The 24,104-nt window shown below is 37.5% G+C and overlaps 3 protein-coding genes and 1 long non-coding RNA gene across 10 annotated transcripts in view; 3 read left to right on the top strand and 1 right to left on the bottom strand.

The window, feature by feature from the left end:
• dmxl1 (Dmx-like 1) overlaps nucleotides 1-2,382 on the top strand; it is a 34,465-nt gene extending 32,083 nt beyond the window's left edge. For all 6 annotated transcript variants that reach the window (XM_042761492.1, XM_042761498.1, XM_042761497.1 and 3 more), the window contains one exon: nucleotides 780-2,382. In XM_042761492.1, coding sequence (XP_042617426.1) covers nucleotides 780-1,004 — 225 coding nt within the window. In that variant the 3' untranslated portion in view covers nucleotides 1,005-2,382. The remainder of the gene's footprint in view (nucleotides 1-779) is intronic.
• Nucleotides 2,383-2,386: 4 nt separating this feature from the next.
• On the bottom strand, nucleotides 2,387-6,672 carry LOC122145879. 2 transcript variants are annotated; one of them, XR_006160603.1, is made up of 3 exons: nucleotides 6,578-6,672; nucleotides 4,232-4,290; nucleotides 2,387-2,544 (listed from the first exon to the last, which is right to left on the bottom strand). It is a non-coding gene; the product is annotated as an uncharacterized LOC122145879 (long non-coding RNA). The 2 variants fall into 2 exon arrangements; XR_006160602.1 differs by lacking the exon at nucleotides 6,578-6,672 and having other exon boundaries at nucleotides 4,232-5,272.
• Nucleotides 6,673-9,054: 2,382 nt separating this feature from the next.
• On the top strand, nucleotides 9,055-14,217 carry prr16 (proline rich 16). Its single transcript, XM_019114288.2, has 3 exons — nucleotides 9,055-9,774; nucleotides 11,562-12,157; nucleotides 13,170-14,217. Exons 1-2 carry the CDS (start codon nucleotides 9,640-9,642, stop codon nucleotides 12,078-12,080), a joined length of 654 nt encoding a protein of 217 aa, XP_018969833.2. The 5' UTR covers nucleotides 9,055-9,639; the 3' UTR covers nucleotides 12,081-12,157; nucleotides 13,170-14,217.
• Nucleotides 14,218-18,523: 4,306 nt separating this feature from the next.
• On the top strand, nucleotides 18,524-22,747 carry LOC109093502 (protein-lysine 6-oxidase-like). The gene is made up of 7 exons (XM_042761499.1): nucleotides 18,524-19,185; nucleotides 19,283-19,391; nucleotides 20,041-20,172; nucleotides 21,173-21,329; nucleotides 21,463-21,558; nucleotides 21,630-21,745; nucleotides 21,822-22,747. Exons 1-7 carry the CDS (start codon nucleotides 18,789-18,791, stop codon nucleotides 21,826-21,828), a joined length of 1,014 nt encoding a protein of 337 aa, XP_042617433.1. The 5' UTR covers nucleotides 18,524-18,788; the 3' UTR covers nucleotides 21,829-22,747.
• The last annotated feature ends 1,357 nt before the right edge of the window (nucleotides 22,748-24,104 follow it).

Consider the following 24,104-nt stretch of genomic DNA (forward strand, 5'->3'; position numbering starts at 1 on the left):
TATAATATTCATCTGTGTCATTTTATTTTAGCTTTAAAGAAAACCATTTTCAGTCGTTTCAGTCTTAGTTAAAAGCACTTAGTTGTGTGCTCTGAGAGTTACTGGAGAGCAGGTGTTGATGGATCTGAAATGAAAGAGATAGTATGTAAATGAAGCCTGTTTTTAAGGACCATTAAGATTTGCTGTGCATTTTTCATAAAAATTCAACACATTTTCCTCTTTAAAAATTCCTGTTATTATAATACAAAAAAGTCATACTTTTTATGATAATACTAAATAAAATGTAATGTGTATGTTGAAAAAAAAGTTTTTTTAATTATCTAATATTAATTATTATTATTATTAATGTGTAAACTACTATATGAATTTGTATTTGTATGTGTATGTGTGTGTGTGTGTATATATATATACATATTTTTTAAATTATATTTAAAATATAATTATATTTTTTAATGTAATTTTTTTAAATATAATATATAAATATTTTTATAATAATTTGTATATATATATATATAATTATTTGTAGTATTTTATATTTATACAGAATCTTTTAAAAAATCAATAAATTATAGTTTAAAAATAAACAAACCATTGGTTGTCATCACAGCCATGAGAATTTGAACAGAGAATATATATTGTCATGAGAATGCAAACAAAGCTTAATGGTTTTTAAAACAGACCTGGTTTTTCCTTTTGCAGCACAAAATGATCAATATTCTAGCTAATCGCAGGGAATAAACACATGTATTAATAACGAGTCATGTGTGTGTGTGTGTCAGGTGTGGAGCATGTGCACCCAGAGCCTCCTGCACACCTTCAGTAATGAACACGCTCGCCAGTCACTCTTCCGTAACCTGGGCACAGGTGTCATGCAGATCGAGACCGGCCCAGCCAATCACATCTTCTCCTGCGGCGCAGACGGCACAATGAAGCTCCGCCTCCTGCCTGACGCTCTGAGCCTCTACTGCAGCGGCGTGAAGAACGACGTCAGGTTTATCATGTAGCACACTCACGACTCTTTGCACACGGTCAGACAAGCAATACGAGAGAGACGCTCCAGAGTCCTGCGCTCAAGCACACTGTACGAGGTGTTCAGCATACTCCGCTAACCTGAAATATATCTCTCTATATAAATCAGTAAAGCCTTAACTAGCCAAACGGTGTTGTGATCGTGCTCTAGACTCAATATAGTGATAAGTGTCCTTATTTCTACCCAACACCCATCATCTCTCGCGCTGGACGTCTCCGGATTCTGTTGCGTGTGTCACATGACGTGCAGTAGTTCCTGTCTTTCTAATAATCATTCTATGGGAAGGTATTGTATATTACTACAGTAAGCAGTATTTACTGGGCTTCACCCAAAAATAAAAACAGCTATCGTTTCCTCTCCCTCCAAACTTGCACGAGCGTCTTTCGTCTGCTGAGCACACAAGATGACGTTCTGAAGCCCTGTAGCCATTCACTTCCATACTGTAGAAGCCAGTGGGTGCCGGCAGCTGTTTGAACACGTCTTCAGAACATCTTCCTGTGTGTTCAGCAGAAGACAGACGCTCACACAGGCTGAGGAGGAGCAAACGGAGGCTGCTGGATTCCTTTCACACAGGCACTGATAGGGTTAATGGTACCTGAGGTTGAAGATGAAGCACTTTGCATGCAGAGATCGTCCGCGTGGAGCCGAGCATCATTCCTTCTGTGGATCAAGCTGAGAGCGGACGGTCGACGGTCACTTTGTACATATGAAGTCGAACACGAGACTTGATGAAATGATTCTGTGTTAAAGATAAAGCATATTTATAATCATCTTCTGCAGACGTTTGTTTTTAGAAACGCTGTTCAGGGTTTATTTTTTACGCTTCTTTTACCTGCCGTCGATCACATTTGTTCTTTCAAGAGATTTTTATCGGATGAAGGCTCTTCCTCAGTATTTGTGTGTTGTTTTTCAGTACAGACATCCTTAAATCAAGACACATGTACTGGAGATGCAAAATTACTTTAGATGTGAAGTTAAAATGAAGTGAATTTATGCTTAATACAAGATCAAAGAAATAACTGTTTTCCCTTTGAATGAAGTTGATTTTTCTGACGACTAGTTTAAATCCTAAACTGGTGTTTCATTTCTTATCTCCTCTGGCATCCGCAGTAGATGCGTCTTGATTTCAGAATGGTTGTATATTTGCTCTGGAAAACAAGCCAGAAGTCCAGAGTGAAATGATTCTTTCTTCCCCCGGATCATTGCTGATATAATGGGCTGTAGTGATCATGCTTTCTGCCCTTTAACCTCTCAAATGTGAATACATGCGCAAATGAATCTAATTTTATAATGAGTATGAAGAGATCTGTAATGTACATTACTGTAACGGGAAAATAAATGACTTAATGCAACATCTTCATTTCTGTGCTGGGTTTTTATTAATGATCAGCAGTATTAATGATTGATGCAGACAGACTCGACTCGGATCTTCAGAGCTCGGCGTAGTTCTTCAGCACGGCCTCCAGCTTCTGGCTCAACATGACTTTGACTTTCAGCTTGCTGGAGAAAAACGCCTGCGGGACAAACACAGAGCAGCAGGACTGAAGAGATCCTCAGCTGAGAGACAGTACCGGCACAAACACATCATCTCTGAAGATGCTTAAATCAACACTCACTTCAGAAGTAACATCCAGGGATTAAAGTGTTCCGTCAGTTCATAAAAGAGTCACTTGCTTCATTCCTGAATGAATCAGCTGTTCAAACGAATCAACTGAATGAATGATTCAGTGATAAAATCAGTGAGCTGTTGCCACCTGCTGGTGGATTCAGTTTCATTTTAAGCTATAATTTCAGTTATTTAAATCATATTTCTGTATTCAATAAACTGTATTTATAAACTACTAATCTCTGAATTTAATTGCACTCATGCCGCCTCTGAGCCTCAGTAAACGTCTGGAAATGTTCCTACAAGCCACTTTTGTGTTCTTCTGTGCCACCTCTGTAGTACAAATGAATTTATTAATACTAATTTCATATGATTGGTAATTTATTTGTCTTATATTCTTAAAATGAAACTGAATCCGCCAGCGGGTAGCAGCAAGTCACTGATTTTATCACTCAGTTATTCATTCAATTGATTCGTTTGAACGGCTGAATCATTCAGGAATGAAGCAAGTGACTCTCTTTATGAACTGACAGAAATCTGAACACTTTAATCCCTGAAAATGCCTTGCTTAATGAAAAACTGAAGTGAATCGATGCTTAAAACAGATATCTATCAGTGGGGTCAGAGAAATAATCTTGTTTTACCTTTGAATTAAGTTTTTTTTTTCTGACCCCACTGACACTTTTTTTTTCTTGTTATAAACAAACATATCAAAAAATAAATGTTTTTATAAATATCTTGCGTCAGTACAAATATCCAAACATTCAATTCAAATCACTTTTCATGATAAACATTGTTTCAAAGCAGCTTTATGGAAAATGCTTTCTAAATTCCAATTAAGAGTGATCTTAAATCAAGATACATTCACTTAAGAAGCAAACTGTCTTGTTTTCTGAAATATTGATCGAAATGAAATGAGTTTATGATTAAAACAAGAAGAAACATCTGCCAGTGAGCTCAGAACAATCCGCTTCATTCAAAAGGAAATGAGCCTATTGTTCTGAACTCATCGTCTGATTTTTGTTCTTGTTTTAAGCCTAAACTCACTTCATTCTTATCAATTTTTCAGAAAAAGAAAAGACTTGGGGCCAGACAGGGTTATTATAGTTAAAACTAAAACCATAAAAAAACATTCTCGTTACTTGAAATAAAGCAAAATTTGCTCGTTTCCAAGACAACATTTCTCATTTTCATTTAATTAAACTTGATTTACTAAAATAACTAAAATAAAAACTAATAACTATATAGATATTTAAAAACTAATAAAAATGACTAAAACAACTTTAACAAGTATGAAGATGAAAGCAGAAGCTATAGTGATTATTTCAGGCCCAACAAATGCACGTCTGAACCCTTGTGAGAGTCGCTCATTTGTGCTGCTCTTAGTAGATCGTGCCTTTTAAAAACCGCTTGTAAATCTTTCATTATGCTGCACTGTCAGCAGATCTCAGATTCCTTCACCTGGAGCCAGAACAGATCACTGCAAGCGCTGCTGTGAACCCATGCTCAGTGACTTCAGAGCCGCTGGCCACCGCATTCACAAACAGGACAGAACTGTGCCCCGGGGCATTCTGGGAGAGCGAACGCTTCCTCACCTTACACTGGAGGTGACTCCCGTTCGCTTCCTTCCACGTCTCCGTCTGCAGAGACTGTCCTGGGAACACGAAACACACCGGAAACACAGATCAGGGTCATTAATCACACTGTAATCTGATTAATTACATCACGTGCAGATGAACGAAGTGAATTAATCACACTTCTGTTTCACACACCATCATGTGTGCACACGTGAGTTCATTTAAAGTCATTATTGTCTTATTGTGTGACAATAAAGTGGTATGGTTTTTAATTAATCCTGAATTATTTAAAAAAAAAATGAAATGATACTCAAAACATGAAACTAAAAGAGGCACTTCACTGTCTAAACAAATGAGTCATTGAATCATTCATTCAACCGATTCGTTAATAACCGCAGGTTCATTCACAGATGAAGCAGATGAACTATTTATAAATGAATCATCGACTCATTCGATTCGTTCAAACAGCTGATTCAATCAGAAACGAAGCAAGTGACTGTCTTTATGAATGAGTCACTGAATAACTGACTCACTTGATTCATTCAAAACCACAGATTCATTCAGTAACAAATCCGTGCTGTGCATTGTTCTGCTGTGGTTTTAATTGGAACGATTTTAGTTTGTGAAACTGAGCAAAAACAGGCAATACTGACCAAATCTAAAATGTAACACAATATGAACTTCTTGTTTACTGAACATTTGCAGTGGAGCAGATGTTGGGGAGAAACAGCTCTCTTGCTGGTGTGATATTGCTAAACTATATCATATGATATAAACATGAGAGCGTGATTTATCCCTGTCAGCTCTAGTCATTAAAGGCAGATCGTGTGGACTTGAGACACGTTATTTCCTGTGAACTGCTTCAGAACGTGACGAGCAGCGAAGCCAAAGGAACACAGGCCGTGCAGGATGGGAGACTCGAATCCTGTGGATCATTTCATTATCAAGCTTCAACAATCTCAATAACCCACAGCACTCCAGTCCATCAGTTAACATCTGGAGAAGACAAAAACTGAAACACATCCAGCATTAAGACATTTTTAACTCAAATACATAGTCCATAATCCATAATAACACTTCCTCCAGTGAAAAAGTGTTCTGGTGTGAATCAGGAGAGAAATCTGCACAGATCAAGCAGCGTTTTAACAGATCTAAACAATTATGTTTCTTTTTTTTTTTTTGAGGAGAGAGATGACAGGAGATGCACTTTTTGCAACACTGTGAAGCTGTGAAATCTTTGCAAAATGCAGGGTCATAAACCTTTGTCTTCAGAAAAATCTTAATTTGTGTTTTTTTTTGAAGATGAACGAAGGTCTTACAGGTTTGGAACAACACAAGGGTGAGTAATTAATTACAGAATTATAATTTTTAGCTGAGCTATCCCCTTAAGTATAATAAACAACCTTATGAATTTCCATAAAGCTGCTCTGAATGTTTTTGAAGACTTGATTTACTGATCAGTCCTCAATCCTCACTTGCATCCGGAGCAGATGTTTTAGGATTTATGCATCAAAATGGCATTTCAAGGATGTCTGTTTTTAAAATATGGTAAACAATGGAAAATGTTAACATTTGACCTCTAATCCAGATGTTAATATGAGGTGCAAACAGGTTTAAATCCATATGAGGACTAGTAATGCTGATGCTTAAACACCACGTAATCATTTTGTGTATAAACACACATATGTGACCCTGGAGCACAAAACCAGTCATAAGAGCCAATTTTTCGAAATTGGGATTTATACATCATCTGAAGCTGAATAAATAATCTCTCCATTGATGTATGGTTTGTTAGAAGGACAATATTTGGACGACACAACTATTTGAAAATCTGGAATCTGAGTGTGCAAAAATATCTAAATATTGAGAAAATCATCTTTAAAGTTGTTCAGATGAAGTTCTTAGGAATGCATATTACTAATCAAAAATTATGTTTGATATATTTACGGTAGGAAATTTACTAAATATCTTCATGGAACATGATCTTTACTTAATATCCTAATGATTTTTGGCAAAAAAAAAAAAAAAGAAAATGAGAAATGTATAATTTTGACCCATACAATGTAGTGTTGTCGATTGCTACAAATATACCTGTGCTACTTATGACTGCTTCTGTGCTGCAGGGTCACATATAATCACACACACACACACATATAATGGGTGTGTAAGAGTGAGTCATGGATCTATTTCTGCTGCTGTTGCTGATCTTCTCCCACAGAGATCATCAGTTGCAGCAGAGCAAACTCTGATGATTTTCAGATGAGCATTCTGCATTCATTAGATGCTTTTATCTAAACTTAATGCATTCAAGGTACAGGATACGTTCATGCATCTGAACCCATGAGCCTTGTGTTCTCTACACACCTCACACAGCCCTCCGTTCTCCAGATATGCTTCATGACACAGCCACAGCACCAGCGGCGCCACGAACTCAGCAGATCTGAGAGAGAGCACAGGCCCAAACGTGAGGACTTGGTGATGACAGCACGACGGTCTCAGTGCGGTGGGATCGGAGCGATGGTGTTGCAGTGGCCGTCTTCCACTGAATATGTGACGGACCTCTGATCATCAGTGCGGTGGGATCTCCTCCATCATCGGAGCGATGGTGTTGCAGAACAGAGAGCGAGTCGTGTGGATGTTGGACTTCTGCCCTTCAAAACGGCAGCTGTTCAGCCAAATGCATCCAGCGCTGTCTGGATGACCTTCTCACCGTCTTCCACTGAATCTGTGAGGAGAAGAAACCAGAGCTCTGATCATCATGAACACACGTGAATCACAGGTATACCACACATCTGAGCTGGACCGTAATTGGCCACGGCTGCCTCCTTTAGCTCTGATCTCCTCCATCACTTTATCAGCGGCCGCTGAGCTCCTGCCACCTCCTTTAATATCTCCTCCCAGATCACTGACTGTGTGAAGAACAGAGAGCGAGTCGTGAGCCGCGACTCACTTGAATTGAATCAAAAAAGAATGATCCACGCCAGCGCATCCCCCCTCCCCAAACCTGCGAAACACACAAGATTAACATGATTAATATAAATGTAACAATAAATGGAACTGTACAAGATGTAACATGATTAATCTGTAACCATTGCTGTTCTTTCAATTTAGCACTCATTAAAAAACCTAAAAAAAATATTCTCAAGCTCTTTTCAAACAATAATAATAACAATAATAATTTTTTTTTGTAGAAAATAAGATTGTTTTAAAGGATTTCTGAAGGATTGTGTGACTGGAGTAATGATGCAAAAAATTCAGTTTGAAAGTCCAGCTTTGATTTTTCCTCTTAACTGAATGACACCCTCATGCGTGCAGAATCAGTGACTCTTAACTGAATGACACCCTCATGCGTGCAGAATCAGTGACTCTTATCTGCTGTTTGTACTTCGATTGACACAGAAAAGCTGCACCACTGCCAAACAACACGCCTATGTACTTAAGAGAGGCTTTAAACTCAGCATTCTGCGCAAAATAATGCACGTTAAAAAAAAAATAAAACATCTCAATTCATGCATCAGCAGTTACTTGCACAATAAAATGTAAATAATACAGAAGTTTGTGGTTTATTTCCTCTATTTACTGCTCAGAACGCGCATTAAACTTATGCAACAATTATTAATTTCTCTATTAATGGGTTCTGCGTTAACATATTTGCATAACTGCGTGAGTTTATGATGATGGACTGACCTCCTCTGGCTCCGGTCACCGGCGCTGACATCTTCAGAGGATGTGTTTATGATGATCGAGGTGATGCTTTTAGGGACCGTGTGTGGTAGTCTGCTGTGAAAAGAAACGCTCCGCCGTGACTTTTGCCCTACTTCCGCGAACGGAGCGCTGACGTCACCGAGCAGCAGCCAATCAGATACGCGCGACACGTGACACTTATTGGTGATAAATACTGAATTTAATATAAACAGTGTCACAGCTGCTGTTAATGAGTGTTAATGTATAAAATGTGTGAAATGTACGCTTCTCGGTGAATATTTACATACATCTGAATGTATTATTTGCATATATAACCAACAAAAGCATTGTCATATTTGATAGAAACTAACTTAATTAAAGTGCTGAATGTTTGTGCAAATTTACTATTATTTGACTTAAATTACTATACTGGTAGGTTTAAACATTTTGTTCTAATATTTTCATTTTATTTATTTTTTTAAGCTGAGAGAGTGAACATGCACCTTTTCTCCGAAAACCCCGCCTTCTAAAAATCTGTCAGCCAACCCGATGTCAGAAACCCTGAACCCAAAGTGACTGACAGGCAAAGAATGTTTCTGATTGGCTGCCACAGTGCAGGCCCCTCCCTGAATCTTGTGCTAGTCTTGCGAGAACCGATGTTTGTTTACAGAAGCAAAGGAAGCAAAGTCTCCTCTTGGTTTATATCGAAATCCTCCCACATTTTTCTTTACAAATCCTCGTTTAGTGCTTCTAATCCGTGACCAGTGTTTTGTTTTGTATTTTGCTCTTCCACATTCGTCACTTCTCTGCAGAGCTTACGCTACGTCTACGTCATCCGCTGGAATGAATGCACAAATGACAGTTAGCTAATGCTAGCGATTATGGTTTATTAAGGTTTAAATATGGATATTTTTCTTTAAAAATGCATTGATTTGCTTCAGGAGGTCTTTATTCACCACCCGGAGCCGTGTGAGGCACTTTTTATGATGGATGGATGCACTTTATTGGACTTCTTTTGGACTGTTGAAAAATAACACCCATTCACTGCCATTATGCAGCTAGGACATTTTTTTTAATATAACTCTGATTGGATTCGTCTGAAAGAAGAATGTCTATAGGATGGTTTGAGGGTGAATAAATCATGGGGTGATTTTCATTTTTGGGTGAACTGTCCCTTTAAGCGATCTTCAGATGTACTGTGCTATCTGGGAAACGTTTTTGCAGTAACGTTAATGTTTACTCAAAGTTCTTTAATAATGTTCTCAAAACGTTATTTTCTGAGAAATTTTAGCTGGTTCATCTAACGTTTTTTAAATGTTACTTCTTGTTTCAGAACGTTCAGAGAAAATGCGAAAGTAACGTTTTCATAATGTTTGCAAAATGATAAATGGAACGTTCCCTTAATGTTCGTATAACCACGAAAACTGGTTTTAAATCATTTTTGAACTTCATGGGAACGTTAATTAGCAAAACGTTCCATATTTTTGCGGACTGGCATACAGCTGATCTCGCAGCAGTGGTGTGAATGTTAGATGATCACTGACTCATGATGACTGATGATTTCTAATATGTTTTCTGTATTATCTGTGGCTCCCAGCATCAGTGTTTGTGCAGGGAGCGCGCATGCGCGTGTTCACCGGGACGCGCAGCTCGAGATTCTTCAGCATCTGGAGGAAAACATGCGAGCACTGACATGCGTGTTCGTCCTGAGAGGACACCCGTGACCCGGTCCGGCTCGGAGGATGTCCGGGCGCGCGGCGGCGGACGCGGACGGAGGCGTGAAAAAAGTTAAAGTCAAGCGACAGATCAGGTGCATCGTGGAGGATCTCGAGAACATCTTGGGAGACCTGAAGGATGTGGCAAAGGAACTCAAAGAGGTGCGTGAGTCTGGCGTGTCGAGCGTTATAAGCGCCGATGATGATGAAGATGAGGTGCGTGAGGTCTGATGCGCTCATCTGATGCTCATGTCCATCGAGGCCTCGTGTAAACATGACATTTACTGTTTCTGATGCTCGACATCATCACTCGAGTGAGTCAGAATCAAAGATTCGACTCTTTTCCGACGCGCGTGCTTGATTCCTGCTGCTCATGTGATTGACAGCTGTCATTCATTAATTCAGGATTCACGAGTACACTGGGTCTGTCAGATATTAACTAATTAGAGAAACCAGACATCACAACAGAGCAGCAATATTCTATTGTTTTATATTAAACTAAACATTTGCGCTCTAAAACAAGCGATTTCTACAGTATGTGAGTCAGAGGCGTTTTAGGATGTTCACAAACATTGTTTCAAAGCAGCTTTACAGAAAACCGCAATGTTAATGTTTATAATAACTTAATATCCTCATGCCTTATAGTCGCATTTATCAGATTACAGCTGTGCGATAATATAGTTATTACTGCGGCGATATAAACAATCACGCAGTCAAGGTTTTCTACATATTGCTTTAGGAGAGAGAAACTGAGCAGAAATATGTTTAAGTTATATGTTTCCTGATATCACACGTGCATCTCAGAGACGTCTGCATTACATCTGCAAGACGTGTTTTTAGAGTGTTTGTTCATCTGCGATACATCTACTGGACGTTTCCTCTCAGATGTCAAGTAGACGTTTAGAAGATGTCTTTAAGATGTTCATGATTTAGAATGAAAGTAAAACTGACATCTTAGAGACGTCTTTCAGATGTTTGCACACAGCAAATCTTTAACAGACGTCTTGCAAATGTTCCTGCGCTATCTGGGTACAAAAATACGTTTTTAAAATTGTTTTATAAACGTTTTTTCTTGGTTTTATGAACATTAAGGGAACATTTCATTTTGCAAACGTTATGGGAATGTTACTTTCGAATGTTCTCGGAATGTTTTGAAATCAAAAGTAACGTTGCCGTACTGAACACTCGTACATGTTGATAACGTTTTGAGAACGTTATTAAAGACCATGTAAACTTGAACAAAGATTCTATTAATGTTACCGGTTCATCACTTTTATGAAACGTTCTTCCAGTAATGGTCTTTTCAAAACGTTAGCACAAAAATGTTATTTATGCATTATTTGTGGAATGTTTTCTTTCTGTAATGTTTTAGTTGGATGTTCGGGAACATTTTTTTAAATGTTACTTTTTTCAAGAACCTTCAGAGAACATTCAAACGTAACGTTCGCATAATGTTTGCATAATGATAAACTGAAATGTTCCCTTAATGTTCGTATAACCCACAAAAAACAATAAAACAATTTAAAAAATGTACGTTTGAACATTCAGGGAACATTCAGAAATAGTGGTTAATCAGAGCGTATTGTTAGCTGGGAAACTGAATATACTTCTAGTAGTTGCAGATTGGAGTTATTAACAGAGTTGTTAAATATTTTCTGGTTTGAGTCTGAAATGTTTAGAGCTCTTCATAAGTGTACAGTATCTGTTCATGATGCTGCTGCAGTGTTTATGGAAACATGCACAGATGAATTCTGTGTACATTTATGATGGCAGCAGCGGATGAGATGCTCGTTTCTGTTCTTCCGAGGTCATTCATGACTTACGCCTGATCATTCAGATATTGATTTGATATTGCAGTTACATAATGACTCGTGTCTCTCGAGCACTCTCGTGCTCATCTGGTGTTGCACGTTGAGCTCGTCTCACGTTTGTCTCTCGCTGGTCCTCAGGTGGTTGAGGAGATCGACTGCTTGACCTCTGACCTCCGTCTGGAGGAGGGTCTGATGGAGAGCTCCAACAGCAGCTCCAGCAGCACCACCACCACGGCCTCCAGCGCTGACCGCGTCAAGATCTACCCCGAGGAGACGCTCTTCAGACCATCAGCCATCCTGAAGAGACCCACGCCGCCGCTCCCTCCCCCCCGCACCACTCTGTCCAGAGCCGAGGAGATCACGGCCAACGGAGTGCCGGTCAGAGACTCTCTGGCTGAGAAAGGTCACGCGAGCCGCTGTCCTCAGACCACGAGGGAGCGCGTGCGCTTCAGTGAGAAGGTGCAGTATCACGGCTACTGCCCCGACTGTGACCTGCAGTGTGACGTGGACAGCACGGATCTGCACTTACACACCGATGCGATCGACGGCAAACCCAGCCCCGTCCATCCAGCACTCGTGCAGAACGGCGGCCTCGCTTTCCCCTCGCAGAAACCACAGAAGACCATTTTACGCAAGTCCACCAGCACCACTGTTTGACGCAGTCTGAGGCTAAACGAACTTGTATTTTTGTTTGGAGAGACGCTGTAAGACAGACGGCAGGGCAGTGTTGAACGGTAAGAACAGCAGCCATTCATCAAGCCTGAATAATTCAGCCAAAACTGAAAATGTGCTCAAGATCAGGATGAGTGTGTTTCTTCATCAGGTTTGTAGAAATATAGCATTGCATCAGTGTCTCATCAATGGATGCTCTGCAGTGAATGGGTGCCGTCAGAATGAGAGTCCAAACAGCTGATAAAAACATCACAATAATCCACAGCACTCCAGTCCACCAGTTAACATCTGGAGAAGACAAAAACTGAAACAAATCCAGCATTAAGACGTTTTTAACTCAAAAACAATCAACTATGATAAAAACTGTGGAAATGTGAAAAGGTTCCTTAAATATCTGTATTATTTCAGCAATGAGATGAAAACATCAGAGATCAGGAAGATATGCAGATGCAATTAATTCACTGAATCCAGCGTAAAAGAGTTCATTACTTGACATAAAAACCATTTACTGAAATAAAATATACATTTTATTTCAGCTAGTTTACAAAGCAACACAATAAAAAACAGTAAATAAAACAATAAAAAATGAATTGCTTTAAATCAAAAACATTTCCTGGAATAAAACATACATTCTCTTTTTCAGCTAGTTTCCAAGGCAACATCCCTCATATTTGTAAATAACTAAAACTAAATAAAAATATCTATATATATACATTTAAAAAAACAAATAAAAAAGCAACAAAATTATTAAATTTTTACTAAAATTAAAATGAAAACAATAAATATGAAAATAAATTCAAATTCAAAATATTAACAGATAGATTTGAGGACATTATGAAGAGCAGACCTCAGCGTCTGGAGGCATGAGACACTGTTATGAAACACAGTTTGCGTGTGTTTACAGAGATGCTCATCTGCAGATCAGTAGGAGGACAGAAATCAATATTCCTCATGAGCGTCTCCTACACAGCAGCATCTCATTTCAGATCCCCAGCGCTGATGATCTTCTGTCTGTCTGTCTGTCTGTGACGCTGAGGCTGATGCCATGCGTCTCTCTCTCTCGTTTCCCCGCAGGTCTCTCATACTCCGATCATCTTCATCTCATCACGTGAGCTTCAGCCAGTGCTCGTGCTTCCTGACAGAAAGACCCGGAGAAGCACGGGATCCTGATGGAGATCACATTAGACGATCCCAGAGCGTTTGATAACGTCACCCTTTAAAGAAGAGAAAACCAAAAACTACTGCTAATCCACCGTAACGGAGTAATGCAGATCACGACTCCAGTCCAGCGCTGCCAGAGAATCAGAAGTCTGTGAAGAACTTCTATGTTTTTGTAAAGAAAACCTTCAAATACAAGAAGCATATTTTTGATATTTTCTAAGATGATTTTAAAGATGTCACACAGTATATGACGGAAAATGTATTTATGTACTGATTAAAAACATGAAGTCATCTGCATCTGAACATGTCTTTATTGAATCACAGATGAGTCTGAGTTTCAGCTGAGAGAGAATGAAGGAAGCTGGACACAAGAGGGCGACCTGCACACATTACTAGAGTTCAACCTGACCTCAGTTAACCATCACTAGTACTAGTGCTAAAAAGCTTTAGAGCTGAGTGTGTGTTTGTGTCACGGTGAGAACAGCTGTCAACATCATCTTCATAATGTGTGTAAATGTGTTTCTCCTGACAGGTGGAGGCAGCAGAGACTCATGGGAAGCTGCTGACATGTCATGATTAATCTAGTATTTAGTCAACCATCATTTAAAGTAATGCTTCTCAACATTTGACTCAAAGCCCACTCACCATACACAGCAATATTTCATGGCATCGTGACTTTTCTAGTCTTATGTGTCGGGGAAAGCTACTTTTAAAAGTACTGCGTTTACAATAGTGCGTTACTCCATGAAAAAAGTAACTAATTGTGTTTGTTACTTTTTTGGAAAGTAATGCATTATGTTACTTTTGTGTTATTTTTTGTGCACCTGGGCTGAGCTTGCTGAATTGTTTTTAACAAAATAACCCAAAAGTTATATTTCTGGCAACTGTAAAGGTTCTTTCACACCAAAAGTGACATGAATAAAGCTCCGACTGAAGGAAGAGTCTCTGTCTCTGCACTCACTCCTGATTCTCTTAACATGAGTTTGAAATATCTACTACTCAAAAAAAAATATATATTTATATATATTACTAGTTATATATATATATATATATATATATTAGTTTCTGAACTAGTAAAATAACTAGTAAAAAATGTATTTGTTTTAAAAATCTCCATGTGGACTTTTCTGGGTCTAGAAATCAGACTTTTGAAATCCTCATATATCCAGGTTTTCTAAGATTGTGAGAAGGTGAATTAAAGATTTTTTTTGTTTAGATTTGTTTGATTTATCTTGTTTTAAATCATCTTTAGGCCCTGCTTGAGAACCACTGATTTAAAGGCTCACATCATCATGATTTAAAGGCTCACATCAGCGGGGCATGTTGTCACACTGCAAATAACGTTGTCTTCTGATTCAAACTGTATTATAGGCCATTTGTGTGTTTTCTGCAACAGCTGAATCATGTGCTGCTTTATATGGAAGCCCAATTCTGCCACGGGATAAAGTAAAAGAAAAGTAATTGTGGCTTTTTATTTCACAATTTGGACTATTTTTCTCACAAATCAGTTTTTTTTTCCACCATGGAATAAAAATAATTGAAAAAAAGTCTCAACTTTTTATCTCACCACACATTTTTTAAGTAGCACAGGTATATTTGTAGCAATAGCCAACAATACATTGTTTGCGTCAAAATTATTGATTTTTCTTTTATGCCAAAAATCATTAGGATATTAAGTAAAGATAATATTTAGTAAATTTCCTACCATAAAAATATCAAAACTTAATTTTTGATTAGTAATATGCATTCCTAAGAACTTCGTTTGAACAACTTTAAAGATGATTTTCTCAATATTTAGATTTTTTTGCACCCTCAGATTCCAGATGACTGACTGGTTTTGTGGTCCAGGGTCACAAATAATAAATATCTTTTTTATTATTATTTGTTATAAATATTATTATTATTTATTTTTTTAGTTTTGATTGATTTGCCCTGTTTAAATCATTTTAGTCAACTTGAGGCCCTGCTTGAGAAACACTGATTTAAAGCATCATGTCATATGATTTTTATTACAATTCTTGTCTTTTTACCCGAGTTTTTTGTGCCTAACTGAAGTTAACTAAGTGTTTCATATCGGTTTTGTTTACTAAAAGGTACATTTTTTGCTGCTGTGTCTTTAAATCATCTATGCAAATGAACTCATTAGTTATTGGCTGTGTGAAACGAGTAAATAAAATCTGTCCTTCTTTATTTTCTCATTTCATCCTTCAGCCTGCTGTTGTTACTTAAACACTTTATTTAGAATACATAAATAAAATGCAATATTCATACAGTATATGTTCTCTTTCATTATTAAGCTTTATTTGTCCATGACCTGTTTGACCTTCTGCTCACCACCAGTGAGAGTTTCTTAAAAGAGCGTGATGTTTTTCCTTCACGTGTTGATTTACGTCCCGTATGATTTCGTAAAAGCATCCGTCCTGAAGCCAAACCTGTCTTTGTTCTCACTGTGTTCAAATGACAGTGATCATGAAGCTGCTGCGACCGCTGGAATGAGCTCCTGCCATCTCTGACATCTCAGCGTATTTATGAATTGTGCGACAGAGACACACGTGGTGTTTGATCAGCAAACACTCTCCGTGGGGTTTGAGTCTTCACTGCCACGTCGCATGGAGAGCCGTAAAATCAGCAGCTGAGATCTGCTCACAAACACAATGAGCTGCAGATCCAAAGATGAGCTGAGTATCACATAATCATCACTCGTCCTCCTCGTGCTGCAGAACTGAAGCCTGTCAAACCACAGCAAACACATTTAGCTACTGAAAGTTGTGGGAACACTGTTTCAATGATTTCCTGTTGTGATTCAACATTATTGAGAGGTTACATAATGTTTCTTACAGCGTTCTACTAATTCGATTTTCACCCAAAATGTTTTCTTTTCTGGTTTAAAGGTTTTCTTTTAATATTCTAAGAACATTAAAATTTACATTTTTCTTCTTGTGGTTATAATGTTATTTAAAAGTTGCTTAAAAATGTTTCTTTGAATGTTGAGGCCTATAAACAACATCACAAGGACGTTCAGAGAATGTTGGTCTAAGCAGTGATCATATAACTTTTGAAACCGTCAGTGAAAGTTGTGAGCGAATCTCTGTGTGTTGAGCGAGCAGAACGTCCCGCTGGTGTTTTACAGAGGCTGGTGTTTCCATGTTTTTATACGTCCTGTGTGTTTTAGCAGCAGCCCGTCTCCCCGTGGAGCGCCGTCTCATTAGAATGCAGATTAAAGTCTTCAGATCAATGCCACACATCTGCAGCTCATTGAGACGGCGACCTGCAGCCGTTATGTTCACCGCGGTACAGCGCCTTGACTTTGATCTTTACACCCCGTTTAAAAAGTGTCTCGTTCAGGAGATTCTCAGCTTTCACTGAGCTGTTGTGTTGAGTGGAATCATGTATTTAATCACGTTCAGCTCTCTGAAACATCCACTGAAGGTCTTTTACACACGTCACTCCATCAGATTCAGAAAGCTGTAGAAGAGATTGTGACTTTAATCAGAGTCTGAAGGAAGATTCACGCTCACTTTGTCTTGACAGGCTTTTCACAACGCAGCAAACATACGAGAAGGTCCAGAGAATCAGACAAACGTCTGCTGTGCAAGGATCTGTTAACATTTGCAGATACAGCAACAGATGCTGTGTACTTCTGTTTCAGGTCTCGTCTCCCATAATACCCATAATACCATGCTTCTGAGAGTCACACAGTTCATGGTTGCACAGGACAGGTTTGTTGTTGAAAGTCAGAAATATTTTCTGTATGTTCTTGATCATGTAACTTGAATTTCAAACTGATGCATAGACCATTAATGTGTTTCATGCAACAGCTGAATTACAGCTTTTATCTTACAATTCTGTCTTTATCCGAATTGTTAGATAAAAAGTTGCAATTACCTTTTTTCATAGTTATAAGAACACATCCCGTATTGTATTATTGAACTGAATTCATGAAAATGATTATTGATTGAATTGCATTAGCTTGATTTGCATTAGTTTGGTTTTCTGGTCAGAACTGCTTTAAATCAGCTGCATAAAAACATACAGATTCATCTGATTTGAATCTGCTAAGCCCTTAGTTCTTAAGTGTTCATGCAGTGAATGGATCTCTGTATGATGTGCTCATGTCTGTGGAACACACGTGTCACATGATCACCGGTGTGAGTGTGACTGAGGTCCTGCCGTGTTACTCTGAAGCCACAATGAGCAGAGGTCATCCTCACACGGCCTCTTCACACCCACAAAGACATTTCACACACGCACGGACGCACGGACGCTGAATCGAGTCGAGTTTCACTGCTGCTGGTGATTCTTTCGGTGTTGTTGAGGACAGAAGAAACTTCTATCACCACAACAAGAACATCATACTCAAATCCAGCCAAAACCAGAACCCCACAAACTCATTTAAGACAGTGATGAGAAGGTGACAAACAAATACCACATTCTGCTCCTAAAATAACACACTCGTAGGATTTTACTACCACCTTTGATTAAAAATAGAAGCTCAACAAAAAGCACTTTATAGCTGTATCAAATCATCCCTTCACTGCCTATTATATGAGAGAAATCTTACTTTGTAAACGCAGCACAATGACCCTTGAGGAAGCGTGTTTTTTCTGCTCCCAAAGTGGCAATTAAAAATGTTATTTCTTTCTTCCTTCTAAAGTATTATTCAGTGCTGTTGTTATACACTGAAGCCATTTCTGCATTAGGATAAAAAGTAAAAAAGGTAATTGCGACTTATTATCTTACAATTCTGACTTTTTTCCTTGCATTTCTTCTTTTTTTCTTTTTTTTTGTTCGCAATTCTGAGGAAAAAATAATTTGTGAAAAAATTTTTAAAAAAAAAAAAAAAAATCTCAGTTCTGAATTTTTTTTCTCAAAAATGCAAGTTCACAATTCTGAGGAAGAATTCTCAATCGAAAGTCTGGAAAGTTTTTTATTTTTTTTTTTATTTTTTTACAAAAAATTGATTGACTAATATGTGTGAGAATAAATGACAAAAATATGTCAACATAAAGACCCTCTCTTGTCTTTTGTTTTTAAATATATCTCAGTTTTTAATTGGGTGCATGCATCAGCAACATTTTACATATTATTATTTGTATTAAATGGATCATTCACTTAAAATGAACAAGATATTTTGAGCAAGATATTAAAATAAAAAGAGTTTACTGGTAACTAACCAGTGACTTTCACTGAATGCACATTTCTCAAAATATCTTATTTTATGTTCCACAGAGGAAAGTCGTACAGGTTTGGAAATACATACAAGGTTGAGTAAATTTTTGGCAAATGATCAATTTTTAATCATCGCATCAATAATCATTGTACTAATGCAAGGGAGCTCATATTTAATAATGCTGTTGTTGTGTAATATATCATGAGGTGTTAAATGTAACCAGTGTCACTTGTGTAACTCTGAAACTCGTGCACGCGCAGCAGCTTCAGCAGCTCCTCCTCATCTGATCTTCATCTGATCTTCATCTTCACCTCATTCTCGAACAACCCCTGCTGCTCCGGGAGCTCGGTTTTGCGCGGATCATGGCTCGGTTCGGTGTCGTCCTGCTGTTTCTGTGTGCTTCTGCTCGGCTTCTGGCGGTGTTCTCTCAGCAGGCAGCAGGTGCGCAGCGCGCGCGGACGCGATGGACGAATAACGGGCGCGCGTATCAGCTGGTGAGCCCGGGGTCCCGGTACGTGCCGCCGGGGCGAAGAGTGGCGAGCCGAGCAGCATCCGCGCCGGTGGCCGTGATCACAGACCGGCGGAACGCCAGCGCGGACTCTGATGACCGGATGGTGTCCGATGACCCGTACGATCCCTACAAATCCGTCAGGAATAGTCCCTACAGTCCACACTACAACTACTACGACTCGTACTACAGACCCAGACTGAGAAGCGCGCCGAGGCATCACGGATACGGAACCAGATACTTCCAGAACGGTGAGAAGTGCGTGTGAGTCTTTGAGAGGACTAAAAGAAAAAATACTAAAACAACAATTATTATGATAAACAAACTCTCTCTTATGAATGTGCGCAGGTCTCCCGGATCTGGTGGTGGATCCCTACATGATCCAGGTGTCCACGTATGTCCAGAGAGTGCCCATGTACAGCCTCAAGTGTGCTGCGGAGGAGAACTGTCTGGCCAGGTGCTGCTCATCTGCTCAGAACGCGTTAGGAACGCTTCTTCTTGGTTATAGAGGAACATTTCATTCTATCATCCTGAAAATGTCGTGAGAACGTTACATTTGAATGTTCTCTCAGCATCTAAAACATGCATTTTTTACATCTCAAGAACGTTTCTTGTGGGTTGTGTGAGCGTTAGAAGTTTGAACATTTTATTTGAACACCCATACTTCAAGAACGATTTTTTTTCTTCTGTAAATTTTTGAGAAACATTTTAATCTGTATTTTGAAAATGTTATGAAAATGTTAAATGTAATTGTCCTCTTAACCTCCACACCATATTTTTTAATATATATATTTTTTAATTTAAATAATTTTTTTCTTGTTTATACATTCCATTGTATCATTTTGAAAACATTATGAAAACATAATTTCTTAATGTTTTTAAACATTCATGTTAATTTCAAACACATTAAGAACGTTTCTTCTTGGTTATGCGAATGTTAGAGAAACATTCTATTCCAGATTTTGACAAATGTTATGAGAGCATTCTGTTGTTATTATTGAAGAATTTTATTGAACATGCTTCTGAGAACATACAGATCACATCATGAGGACGTTTTGAGAACATTTCTGTTGAACAATCAGTGAAACCTCCTCTGTGTTCCTCAGTTCTGCTGCAAACGCGCAAGATTACGACACCAGGGTCCTGCTGAGGTTCCCGCAGCGCGTGAAGAATCAGGGAACCGCAGACTTTCTGCCCAGCAGACCGAGACACGCCTGGGAATGGCACAGCTGTCACAAGTGAGGAGAAACACACACACACGTCACTGCATCTGACAGAATTACTGGTAATGATTCAGTAAGTTATTTATAGTGTGATGCAAAGGGAAATATTTGAATGTACACTACTGTTTAAAAAAATTCAGCAAGGATGCATTAAATCGATCAGTACAGACATTTATAATGTTACAAAAAAATCTACGCTGTTCTTTTGAACTTTTTTATTCATCTGGGAATCATCTGTGTCAGTTTCCACAAAAAAATATTGTTTCAACATTGCTGATAATCAGAAATGTTTCTTGAGCAGCAAATCAGTATATTAGAATGATTTCTGAAGATCATGTGACACTGAAGACTGGAGTAATGATGCTGAAAATACAGCTGCGCATCACAGAAATAAATTACAGATTAAAGAATATTCACATAATTTTTTATTTAAAAACACAGAAAAAATAAAATAAAAATCTAACAAAAATTCACAAATAAAAAAGAAATTTTCATTCAAAAATTCAAATAATATCACAGAAATAAAACACAATTTTTTGATTTAAAAATGGAGATTTGATCACAGAAATAAATTACAGTTTAACAAATATTCACAGAGAAAACAGCTATTTTACATTCTAATAATATTTCAGAATTTTTACTGCATTTTTTTATTTAAAATGGAGCTTTGATCACAGAAATAAATTACAGTTTAACAGAGATTCACATAGAAAACAGCTGTTTTAAATTATAATAATATTTCTGAATTTTTACTGCATTTTTGATTTAAAATGGAGCTTTGATCACAGAAATAAATTACAGTTTAACAGAGATTCACATAGAAAACAGCTGTTTTAAATTATAATAATATTTCACATTTTTACTGTATTTCTGATCAAATAAATGCATCTCTGATGAGCAGAAGAGACTTCTTTCAGAAACACTAATAAACCAAAACTTTTGAATGGTAAATAATCTGCTCCTATTCTAAAGAACAAAAGATGTAGGTGTGCTGCTGAAGTTTTGTTGTGTTCAGTCACTATCACAGTATGAATGAGTTCTGTCATTACGACCTGCTGGACTCCGGCACACAGCAGCGTGTCGCTGAGGGACATAAAGCCAGCTTCTGTCTGGAGGACACGTCCTGTGACCCCGGATACTACCGGCGCTACGCTTGCACGTCTCACACGCAGGTGTGTAATTACCCAACAATACAGACGGCAGTGAGCCAGAGCTTCACACAAACACACACTTAAACACAGCACAAATGACAGAGACAGTGTGGCGAGGTGTAATTATTCTGCTGCCTGATTTTCTCCATCGCAGGGTTTGAGTCCCGGATGTTACGACACGTACAGCGCGGACATCGACTGTCAGTGGATCGATATCACAGATGTCCAGCCGGGACGCTACACGCTGAAGGTCAGAAACCCTCCTCATGAGCTGCTGTTGCTTTGAGAATCTTCTCAAGGATCTGATGTGCTTTATTTCAGATTACAGTAAACCCAGGCTTCCAGGTGTCAGAGTCAGACTTCAGTAATAATATCGTTCGCTGCGACATTCACTACACCGGAAACTACGCGCACGTGTCCGGCTGCAGCATGACGGCGTAAGTCACATGCTTTCTTCATCCTACCTGAAAGAAACCACCTCGTGTGTCAATCCTGCACTCCTTCTCTTCACAGACACTAGGACACGAGAGAAACCAGGAACAGCAAACATCACCACAGCCTGCCGGTGATCGCAGACCAGCTGTGTACTGTGCAGAAATAAAGACAATATCCGCATATCTGTGAAAATAATAACACAGAATTATGATCTGAACTAATGCATCTATCTACCCAGCCAACAAAAACATGTTCTGAGAATGTTTCTGAACATTCCCATTAAGTTATGAAAACATTACTTCCAAGTGTTTTTTAAACATCTGATGTAACGAGCGTTTCTTCTCGGTTATTGGAACATTCCATTATGAGAATGTTACATTTGAATGTTCTCTCGATGTTTGAAACATCCGTTTTTATATTTAAAACACTTGGCTATTCAAACATTCTATTCTATCATTTTGAAAATGTTATGAAAACGTTCTACTGAAGGACATTTCTGAACACAGTTCTGAGAACATACAAAACACATCATAAGCATGCTGTGAGAACATTGTTCTGAGAACATTTCATTAACATTATCTTAAGAATGATTTCTCCTAATGTTTACGTAACCTCTGAGAAACATTAAGAGCGTTTTCTCTGTTAGCTGGGTAATAATTTCACAGCAAAGCCTTATGGTATTGTGTCATTTTGTCTTTATTAGTGTAAAATGACGATAAAACTCTATCCAGTCGTAGTTTTAGTATTTGTTTTTAAAGAGTCGAGTTTGTTTTCAACACTTTATCATAATGTTTCTACAAATAGTTTGGTTTAGTTTTAATGATGTGTGCAAGAAATCAAGACGTTTAATAAGAGGCTGAAAATGTGAACATTGTTTTCAGATTTATGTTTGATATTAACTGTGTACTTTAAGACATTTATACTCTCAGACTCTTAGAGGTGCTGTTGATATTGTAAGTGACTTTAGATTAAGAGGCACAAACTTGAATAAATGCAGATGAGAATATGTTTTCTGATTTTTTCATGTGTTTTTATTAATTGAGTGAAGAGGAATGTAACTGATCAACAGAGCTGTGGGAATATGAATATGTGTGTTTAATTAGTCTTTTTCATAACTTGGACCTCCATAAGGTGTGCATTTGCTTTAATGCTTTTCCTTATTAACCATATTTTGAGGAAAATTGAACCCAGAAGAGAATTAATCTGAGAAAACCTCCCAAAACATCCTCATTTGTAAATAAAATTAAAATTAATACAATAAAAAATCAATTAATCATTAATTCAAATTAATCTATTATTTATTTGTTATTAATATTATTTAATTAAAATTATTCTGATTTTTTTTTAATTAAAAACGAATCCAAACTAATCTTAATTTAAAAATTAAGCAAATAAAGTTAAATTCTAAATGGAAAAAAGCTTCAGAGCCTTGTGAATATGAATGTGTGTGTGAGAGAGTTTAAAGTTTGTGTGTGTGTCTGTGTTTGTACCTGCTTAATCATATTTTGAGATAATTTATATCTGACTAAAAAAGTGACAATTGAAAAACTGACAAAAAAAATTCATTAGTAAAAATGGAATCAAAATTAAAATGAAGTTAAAATATATATTTTTAAATGTTTTAAATATATTTAAATTTAGACAATTTATTAAGATTAAATTAATCCTAATAAAAAATCTAAAAATATACTCTAAATTACCCTTAATTTTAAAAAAGTAAATAAAGTTAAATTCTAAATTTTAAAAATGTAATAAATAAATAAACAAACAAATAAATGAATGCAGAGTGTTTTCTGTTAGTGTCAGGTTGTATTCCCTAGCTAGATACACACTGCTGTTCAAAAGTTTGGGATCCGGAAGACTTGTAATCTCTTCTGCTCATCAGAGCTGCATTTATTTGATCAAAAATACAGAAAATACCGTAATATTGTGAAATATTTTTGCAATTCAAAACAGCTGTTTTCTATGTGAATATGTGTTAAACTGTAATTTATTTCTGTGATGCGCAGCTGTATTTTCAGCATCATTACTCCAGTCTTCAGTGTCACATGATCTTCAGAAATCATTCTAATATGATGATTTGATTATTATCAATGTTGAAAACAGTTGTGCTGCACAATATTTTTGTGGAAACCATGATACTTTTTTCAGGATTATTTGATGAATAAAGTTAAAAAGAACAGCATTTATTCAAATAAAATACACTACCCTTCAAAAGTTAGGAGTTTTCTTTTTTTTCTTTTCTTTTTTTTTTTTTTTTAAAAAAAGCTTTTATTCAGCAAGGATATGTTTATTGATAAAAAGTGATAATAAAGACTTACATTGTTAGACTTTTATACGCTCTTCAGATGTGAGGTAAAT

The sequence above is a fragment of the Cyprinus carpio genome, chromosome A8 (assembly GCF_018340385.1).
Source record: "Cyprinus carpio isolate SPL01 chromosome A8, ASM1834038v1, whole genome shotgun sequence".
In the NCBI taxonomy this organism is placed as follows: domain Eukaryota; kingdom Metazoa; phylum Chordata; class Actinopteri; order Cypriniformes; family Cyprinidae; genus Cyprinus; species Cyprinus carpio.

What these genes read in the sequence shown, in the direction of transcription:
- prr16 (XM_019114288.2), top strand. Translation starts at nt 9,640, where the DNA reads ATGTCCGGGCGCGCGGCGGCGGACGCGGACGGAGGCGTGAAAAAAGTT. An exon ending in TGGCAAAGGAACTCAAAGAG is followed by an intron (nt 9,775 to 11,561) that starts GTGCGTGAGTCT and finishes GCTGGTCCTCAG; the next exon opens with GTGGTTGAGGAGATCGACTG.
- LOC109093502 (XM_042761499.1), top strand. Translation starts at nt 18,789, where the DNA reads ATGGCTCGGTTCGGTGTCGTCCTGCTGTTTCTGTGTGCTTCTGCTCGG. An exon ending in GAATGGCACAGCTGTCACAA is followed by an intron (nt 20,173 to 21,172) that starts GTGAGGAGAAAC and finishes TGTTGTGTTCAG; the next exon opens with TCACTATCACAGTATGAATG. An exon ending in CGGGACGCTACACGCTGAAG is followed by an intron (nt 21,559 to 21,629) that starts GTCAGAAACCCT and finishes GCTTTATTTCAG; the next exon opens with ATTACAGTAAACCCAGGCTT.